The sequence below is a fragment of the Myotis brandtii genome, unplaced genomic scaffold (genome assembly GCF_000412655.1).
Source record: "Myotis brandtii unplaced genomic scaffold, ASM41265v1 scaffold453, whole genome shotgun sequence".
Lineage (NCBI taxonomy): Eukaryota > Metazoa > Chordata > Mammalia > Chiroptera > Vespertilionidae > Myotis > Myotis brandtii.
Window position 1 is genome coordinate 416,236 of NW_005367314.1, and position 9,445 is coordinate 425,680.

Sequence of the window (9,445 nt, forward strand, 5' to 3'; positions counted from 1 at the left end):
GCCCCAACCCCCTGATTGACCCTGCTCTGTAGGTGACAGGGGGCGGTGCCCCAACTCCCCTATTGGCCCTACTCTGTGCATGACAGGGGGTGGCGCCGCAACCTCCCCATCGACCCTGCCTTGAGTGTGACGGGGGCAGCGCCCCAACCCCCCAATCGGCCCTACCCTGAGCGTGACTGGGGTGGCATCACAACCTCCCAATCCGCCCTGCTCTGTGCATGACAGGGGGCGGCGCCCCAAATCTCCAATCGGCCCTGCTCTGAGCCCGACCAGGGGCTGCACCTAGGGATTGGGCCTGCCCTCTGCCACCCGGGAGCGGGCCTAAGCCAGCAGGTCGTTATCTCCCGAGGGGTCCCAGACTGTGAGAGGGCACAAGTGGGGCTGAGGGACACCCCCCCCACCAGTGCACAAATTTTTGTGCACCAGGCCTCTAGTCCTATATAATAAAAGCCTAATATGCAAATCGACCGAACGGCAGAACAACTGGTGGAACGACCAGTCGCCATGACACGTACTGACCACCGGGGGGCAGATGCTCAACGCAGGAGCTGCCCCAGCCCGCAGGCCCCAGGCCAGCCAAGGCAGGTGCCAGTGGGGGCCCCCCAATTGCCCCACCAGTCGCCCCACAAATCGGCCCTGATTGTTGCCAGGCCTAGGGACCCTACCCATGCATGAATTTCATGCACAGGGCCTCTAGTAAGAATATATCAAGTAACCTGGAATTAGTAGAGACCCAATGGGAGGATGCCTGTATCAGTCCATGTACTGAAAGAACTGGTAAACACACACATTATCTAACTCACATAATCCTTAGTGCATAAACAAATGAATTTTTCAACATGCACATTGTTGATATCAGCAAGAATTTAACTCCCTGGTTAAAGTAATTATCTCTGCCAATCCATTTTCTATACTGCAGCCATTGATTTTCCAAATGTAATCATGTAGATTTCCTGGTAAAACTCCTCACTACATGCCCACTGTTTATTAAATTAACAAACATGTATTAAGGACCTTCTATATAGAAGGCACTATTCTATGCACCAGGAACATAAGTAATAGTGGACAAAATAAATTTTCTGATTTCATGGAAACCATATTGTAGTTGAAAAAGAACAGCAATTTTAAAAAGAAAAAAGCAAATATTGAATATATCATGTGTGGAAAATGGAGGGAAAGGACCTATCGAGAGGACAGGGTTATCGTTTTATATAGGTGAGATAGTGTCACTTCTCTGATTATCCAGGTGACATTTGAGCATAAATGAAGAAAATGAGGGAATGTTGTGTGGAGAAGAGAATTCCAAGCCACGGAAACTGTAAAGCAAGTACAAAGAACTTTAGGCAAGAGCGTGCCTGACATGTTCAATGAATAATAAGGTCAGTGGCTGCCATGGAAAGAATACGAGGACCACGACAGAGCATGAAGTCAAGAAGGAGGGATGTCTGATTACATAAGACCATTCAGGCCTTTGAAAGGATGTTGGTTTTTACTGTGAGTGAGGTAGGAAGCCATTTGGAGATTCCAAGGAGTGCCATGACCCAATTTTTATTATTCAATCATAACTGGTTAAAAGGTGGAGGACAGTCTCTGGGAGCAAGGGGAGTGGGGGCACTAGGGTGGCATCTCAGGCAAAAGATAACAGTGGCTTGGGCAAGGGTGGTAGCAATGGGGGTGCTAAGCAGTATGATTCTGAATTTGAGGATAGAGCCACTGAGATTTACTGAGATTGGATGTTACGTGTGAGAAAAAAAATCAGATTACACGCCAAAATTTTTAACCTGAAAAACTGAGAAAAGGAAGTTTTAACTAAAATCTAAATTTCCCGTACCTTCAAGCCCATGCATGAGCTTTCTTTAGCATCACTGCTAAAGAACACAGAGCTCACCAAGTCCCACACTATTCACAACTGTATTTCAATGTATCTGCTGCGCCAGGTTCTTATTTCTGGATCTTCACATACCCTGTTCCCTTGACCTGAAAACACTTTTCCTTCTCTTCCTTACTTTTCTAACCTCCCTACCATATCTGTTCCTCCTTCGCCTCCATATATATTCCTCAAGTCTCAGCTTAGGTACTCTGGGAAATGTTCTCTGACCCTTTACCCTGGGGAACTACCTCTATGAGCTCCCATGGCACCCAGCTCCTCCTCTTTGGTAGTATTGTAATTCCTTATTAAAATTGCTGGGTAGGGCAGCAAGTTAATGTTTACTATGATATCCTTAACACTTAGCAGAGTATGTGCACATCGTATGTGTTTATTAAATATTTGTGAAGTTATCAGAGTTAAAATGTTTATTGTATTATAATTTTTAAAAATTATGTAGCCACTGAAAATAATTATAAAAAAAAGAGCAAAATGGGAAAATATCCATTGCATAAAGTGAAGGTATGAAATGAAAAATTGTAGGTACATACATAATCATGACTCTTAAAATATGCATGCATCTGGCTAAAGATTTAAAAGAAATATGCAAACTAAAATGGTGAGATAGGTAGTATTCTGGACCTACCTATCTATTTTTCTATTTTAAAATATTTTTCAATGTCATCAAAATAGGTCTTCCTGAATTATATTAAAAATGAGTAGATGCAAAATATTTATAAAACATATGAAAAGGGAAAATAATACAATTAACCTTACCTCTTAGTTTAATAAAGATTATAATCACTGAAATCATCTGTGTAACTCTCCCCTATCAAATAACCTTATGTTCTCCAATAATTAAACACTATCCTGAAATTTTGATTAATAATTCCATTATTTTCCTTTATAATTCAATCTCCTATTTGTATTTTAAACATTAAAGATGTAGCATACATTATATACTACATATATAATTATATTTCTCTAAGGCATATACCCAGGAATGGAATTGCTGGATTATAGGATACATATGTGTGTTCAATGTATGCTAATCTGTTTTCCAAAGTGGTTTTCCAAAGTAGTTCACAACTCCATCAGTGGTGTATAATAAGTTTTTATTGCTCTACTTCCTTGATATTGTCAAAGTTTTTAACTTAACCAATTAATTAAATGCCATTTTATTGTGGTTTTAACATGCATTTCCTTAATTACTAGTGGTTGGACAATTTAAAGGCTTATTGGCCATGCAGAGCTCCTCTTCTATGGAGTGACTTTTCATCTCTTTTGACCATTTTTCTAATAGATTATTATTCTAATTTGTAGTCATTATTTATATATTATGAACACCAATCTTATATCAGTGTATCAAATATGACCAGTACGTAGCTCCCTTTGGATTTTATGGTTACTTTTAATGAAAAGTTCTTAACAAAAAATTAATATGAATATAAAATTAAGATTAAAATTTTAAATTGTTTTAATGTATAAGAATATAAATTAATTACTTTTAAAATGTTAATTTAGAAAATAGTTTTGAATAGAACTTTTTTATAGGTCCACTAATATATTTGTTAGTCAAATAAATATCTATATAGATAAAAGCCTAAGCAACCATTCAACTGTTCAACCATTTGACTGGTAGCTATGATGTGCCCTGACCACCAGGGGGCAGATGCTCAATACACAGGCATGGAAACATGGAAGAGACTAATGAAACTCAGAGGGAAGGAGGGAGGAGGGGGGGTGGGAAGAGATTAACCAAAGATCTTATACGCATAGTAGAGGCCCAGTACACGAATTTGTGCACTGGTGGGGTCCCTTAGCCTGGCCTGTGCCCTCTTGTAATCCAGGACCCCTTGGGGGATTTTGGAAAGCCGGTTTTGCCCAATCCCCACAGGCCAGGCCGGGGGACCCCCCGGTGCACAAATCCATGCACCAGGCCTCTAGTTCTAAATAATGTCATTTTCATTACTTGGATATCTCTTTTTAGTATTAAAAAAAAAATGAGCTGGTTTGGTCAGAAAGTCATAGTCACATTGCCATTAAATAGACATCAAAAGTGAAGTTGACCTTTGAGATATATTGCCATTAAATAGACATCAAGTTAAGTTGACCTTTGAGGTATCTTTCACACAATTTACCCTATCACAGTGATGGCGAACCTTTTGAGCTTGGCGTGTCAGCATTTTGAAAAACCCTAACTTAACTCTGGTGCCGTGTCACATATAGAAATTTTTTGATATTTGCAACCATAGTAAAAAAAAGACTTATATTTTTGATATTTATTTTATATATTTAAATGCCATTTAACAAAGAAAAATCAACCAAAAAAATGAGTTCGCGTGTCACCTCTGATACGCGTGTCATAGGTTCGCCATCACTGCCCTATCATTACTTGCTCAGGTGACATTTCCTGAAAAGGCAGAAATATTGCAAGTTACCCACAAAGAAAGCAGAACAAGGGCTCTCTCAGTCCTTTTTCTCCCCACATTGCTGGGCTAGCACTAAATGTGGATTCCTTAGGAAGCAATAAATCATGGGGATGGGGGAGAGGAGTATAGGACAGCCCAGTGCAGTACTAATTACTCACCCTAAGCCAGAAGTCCTGTGTGTCAGCCCTAATGAGCAGTTACGAGCTTGAACAAGTGACTTAACTGCACTCAAAGGCATGCAATTTCCTCAACTGTATAATGGGAATGTTCTCTGTTGACCTTACATAAAGAGATTTGACTAAGAGATGATTGGCTGATTTGCAAAAATGGCTCTCTCTCTCCTAGTCTTTGTTAAGTAACAGATGGAGACATATTCAGATAATCAGGAGCAATATAATATGGGACCAGAAAGCCATCAGCATTTAGTATTGTTTCTACGAGCTTGTTTATTTACCTACTAGAGGCCCAATGCTCGAAGATTCGTGCAAGAATGGGCCTTCCTTCCCCTGGCTCCCATCACTGCCTTCACTCCAGGTGGAGCCGCCTTTCCGCCTTCCCATGCTGCCCAGAGGCCTGGAGCGGCTGGGGCAGTGCGGAACAGCTGCTTCTTCACCATGGCGATGACGCAAGCATCCCGCCCCACCCCTGGCCGCTCGGTGCTTGCATATGCAAATTAACCTGCCATCTTTGTTGGGTTAATTTGCATAATACTTTTAATTGGCTGGTGGGCACCATGAAGGCATGGTCAATTTGCATCTTTCTTTTTTATTAGTGTAGATACTTCCCAGAAAATAAACTGTAACTATTCTAATCTCTGGTTATTAGAACTAAATGAAGTGTCAATTAACTATAGCAAAATAGAAAACAGAAAAAATCATGACTTTTCTTGTATATAAAAAATTCCTTCACCGTGCCAAAATCTACCCAAGATTAACAGTCTTCAATTTGAATACTGAGCATCTTGCTTTCGCAGATAGGTTTCAATCTCATTTTAAACCAGCTTTTGAAGCAGGAATTGTTTTATGAGAACTGTTTTATGAAAAAGCCTAATATAATCATTAACAGGTCAAATTTCTCTTCAGGTGCTAAGGTAGTTTAATTGCTTTGTACTGTAGGGCACAATTTGGAGATTTTAAATTAGAACTAACAGTATAATAGAAATTAAACCCATGAGTAACAAATGCTGAGATTAATATTAGTCTATGTTTTGCATTTACTTCATTTTAATCAGAAAACTTAATTTTGGACTCATTACATTAGAACATATTATCTTCAAACAACTCGGACAGACATAAAACTAAGATATAAGATGTTAAATGGTGAAATATTTAAGTTCTAAATTGAAAATGGTATAAGAACTGCTGAGAAATCGAAACTGTAGCCATATAGCTATCATACCTCACTTTGATTAGACTAGGTAAAGCATTCAGATGGGAAAACCACACTATCATATTTGCCAACAAAACAAAATATGATTTTGAGGAACTGTCTTTGCTGGTCATGGGAACTAACTCTATCTTGGCTGAAGTCAGTCTGTGGAAAATCAACTTAAGTAATGGTCTTAAAGTCTGGGTCCTTTCAGCCTCACATGAGGATAAAAAGATCTTTAATTAAGTAATTCTTCTATAAAGATATAAATATTGAATAAGTCCAGAGGGGAGAATCTGAAGAAAAATGAACAGCCTTCATGATAAAACTTGGTTTTTAATTATTAAATTCAACTACCCACTTTATAAGACATTAATATTTAAATAGCATAAACCAGTATCTTTTTCTAAGTCCAAAAAGTAGGGTTTTTGTTTTTTTTTTAATGTTAGCCTAGCTGCAAAAATTATAAAGCCATTGGCAATGAGACATAAAGAAAGGTGAGGCTTCTATAAAGAGCTATAGGCCAATACACACATTTTTATAAATGCTAAAAGGAATCATAGCAGGGGGAAGAAAAAAAATCTGCCGAATTAATGATTTTAGGAATACTAGAACAAGAGGATAAACATGTAACAAAAACTTGGGATATCCATTTAGTTACTGAACAGTAGTTCACGTAGGATTATCTACAGCAGGGTTTGTGGGAGTCCCTGTTGCAGGATACCTGCAAATCTGCTTTGAGCAAGACTTTAATTTGAAAGGTCTTTGTGTGACCTCCCCCTCAAATGGGATCGGTTCCTGCCCGGCTCCATATACTGAAAAGCACTGAGACAGATTTATGTGATGTTCACAACCCAAAGACATTTTTAATTTGTAAACTCCTCACACAGCAAGACAAAGTAGGAAAACTCTAATCACCAATAATTTTTTTTTTTAACTTTTGGGCTGTTTAGGGAATTCATTTTAGAAACAATAAGCTACAACAAATAGAAGAGTTAATTTATTTCTTTGACATTAAATATAATTCCTCCAATTAATAAGATGTAATTTCTCACAAATAAATGGGGGAGGGGGGAGAACTCTGCAAATCTTAAAGGAAAAACCATTGAGAGAAAAATGTTAAATGATACTTCAAGATTTTGTAACTTTCAAATTCTGTCAAATATATCACTTGAAATTTCACTTGTCAAAAAAAAAAAAAAAACCCTCCAAAACCATATTTACATATCCATTATTGCAGGTATCTAATTATTCAAAAACATAAAAAATAATAAAAAATACATTTTCATCCTTCATTTAAGGCTCTATATAACTCAGAAATTGAAACTAAAATCTGTTCATTGCAAACAGTCAATATCTTTCAGTGGAGAGTTTATCACACTCAAAGACAATTTTCAATAAGAATAACACTAAAGTTCAAATTTTAAGTCAATGGGAATGATGTCAGATTTAGACCACATTCACTATGAAGAACTAGACAACTAATGTGTCACTGTACATTTTTAAAAAGATGACTGAGGATGGGGACAAGTGGGGAGGCAGACAGTGGCGACCTCTGGAAGATGGAATCTCTTCTCTCTGCTGGCCCTAGAAGAGAAAAGAGACACCAATAAGCATCAACACACTGTCCGAATTCCTCCCCACCAGAGACCCACCAGTCCACAGGTGTTTCTCAACCTTACAGCCATCCTCACCTTTATATGTGGTATTCAGTGCCAACAGGAGAATATCAAAGACACCACCCTATCCGAACTTAATTAGCGCTGCCTTAAAAAAATAAAAACTATCAAAAGTATTGTTTATTTTTATACAGTTATAATCTGCATCAAATGGGACTGAAGGCAGCTGGGCTGAAATAACCGTTCTCATCTGTATTAAGAAAAGCTTTCTAAAATTATTGCACTAGATTATCCTATCCTATATTATAGAAGGCTAATATGCAAATCGACCAAACGGCAGAACAACCGGTCGCTATGGTGTGCACTGACCACCAGGGGGAAGACACTCAATGCATGAGCTGCCCCCTGTTGGTCAGTGTGCTCCCACAGGGGGAATGCCGTTAGAAACTGGGCTCATGGCTGGCAAGCGCAGAGGTGATGGTGTGGCAGGAGCCTCTGCTTCCTCCGCCGCACGTCCGACTGACGGCTTGCAGGAGTGGGCCTTGCAGGAGTGGGCCTAAGCCGCCAGTCGGACATAGCCCCCCACCCCCTCAGGGCTCCCAGACTGTGAGAGGATGCAGGCCAGACTGAGGGACCCCTCCCCCCAGTGCACAAATCTCATGCACCGGGCCTTTAGTTTTCAATTATAAAGAAACTATTAAATAAAAAATTTTAAATATCTAAATTATCCGTGTGTGTGTGGGGGGGGGGGGGGGGGTTTAACCTAGTGGCTACAACCAAATACTTGGGTTGTAACTGTTGTGACTCCCATTAAATGCACACGGAGAGGATATGGTGAATGGGGTTGTTTACATCAAGCTGGCTAAGAGAAATTAATCAACTTGTACAATTTGAAAAAAGTTATCCTCATCCCGGAAAGAAGCCCTGAAACACTAAAATTTTTTGAAATCTAAATGAGTAGATAAAATAACTATAGTAGATAATTCCTTCAATACTGTAATGCAAATAGAATTCTCCAGAATCTCCTTTTCCTAGGTAATAAAGTTAGTAATTCCAAACAACTGGCAAATTCTTCCAGACACTACAAGAGCTTACACAACCAGACCTCTGAATCCGTTATTTTCTCACATATTCTTGTGGAAGACCTTGTCACTAAGAACTGCCTTCCCAAGTAAACCCTACAGGAAATCATTTTCATTTCAGCTAAAGACTTACGTCCAAATGCATGCAATGGGGACTTAAACTAAATAAGCAGCAGCTATATTTCCACATTACTGACCATTGCTGTCACTCAGGTATTATGCTGAACAATGGAGATACAAAAAGACACCATCTCTGGCCAGGAAACCGGCAGTGACAGCGGCGCATCACTGGAAGCCCTGTTTAAGTCTGGAAACGGACTCTCTTCTGAACTCACTGGCTTGGGGTCAGGAGACTAGAATTTTAACCTGAGGTCCGCGTTTGCAACCACCACAGTGACTGCCGGAAGGAAGGGTCGTGCTGCCGGGCCCCTGGAGCAGAGTGAAAACCCCGCTGTTGTGCTTCCAAACTAGTCAGCGCAAGGTCCGAAGAGATGCAGCGAATATAGGACTCATCACTTCAGTCGCGGCGTGGGAAGTGTCACACAGAAAAAGACTGAGAATTCAAGATGAATGTCTGATTTTTAAAGTCATTAAGAATGTTAGGGCTGGAAAAGACCTAACTCCGTATTGCCAACGCAGGAATTCAGAAATCCACACACTCCTAACAACCCACGTGGGACAGCGCGCACTCCTTGGTTGACAAATTACAATCACCCAAACAAAAAGAAATGTTTGAAACGAGCAGACCACGCGTTCTCACGGCAGCTTTCCCGAGGGACTCAAATGCCTGCACAGATAACTCGCCGGCACCAGCTGTGAAGAAGGGACAATCTGGTGCCGAAGCCCAGAGCCAAACGCGTCCAAGCCGCCCGACTCCGGGCCACCGGACAGGCCCCGCGGTCCCTAGGCCACGTTCGGAGCCGAGAAAGGCCTCGCCCCGCCCTGAAGGGATGGAGTCCGTAAACCCACTGTTTGCCATCAAAGTGATGGATGCCGTAAACCTACTGTTTGCTATCAAGGTGATGGATTCCTTAAACTGCGCCGCGCAGCCACGCGAAGCCCCGAGCCCGGAGGGAG

At 40.5% G+C, this 9,445-nt stretch overlaps 1 protein-coding gene across 3 annotated transcripts in view; it reads right to left on the reverse strand.

The window, feature by feature from the left end:
* Nucleotides 1-9,406, reverse strand: part of MTHFD2L (methylenetetrahydrofolate dehydrogenase (NADP+ dependent) 2-like) — a 98,654-nt gene extending 89,248 nt beyond the window's left edge. Inside the window, exons 1-2 of one of the 3 annotated variants that reach the window (XM_005874815.2) lie at nt 9,374-9,406; nt 7,166-7,254 (exon numbers count right to left, since the gene is read on the reverse strand). Coding sequence is in view for 2 of the 3 variants with exons in the window: in XM_005874814.2 (XP_005874876.1) it covers nt 7,166-7,254; nt 8,566-8,568 (92 nt within the window). In the remaining variant the exon portion in view is untranslated. Of the gene's footprint in view, nt 1-4,457; nt 4,945-7,165; nt 7,255-8,565; nt 9,089-9,373 lie in introns of those variants that run through there. The other 2 variants (XM_005874814.2, XM_014546595.1) reach the window with 2 other exon arrangements.
* Between the last annotated feature and the right edge of the window lie 39 nt (nt 9,407-9,445).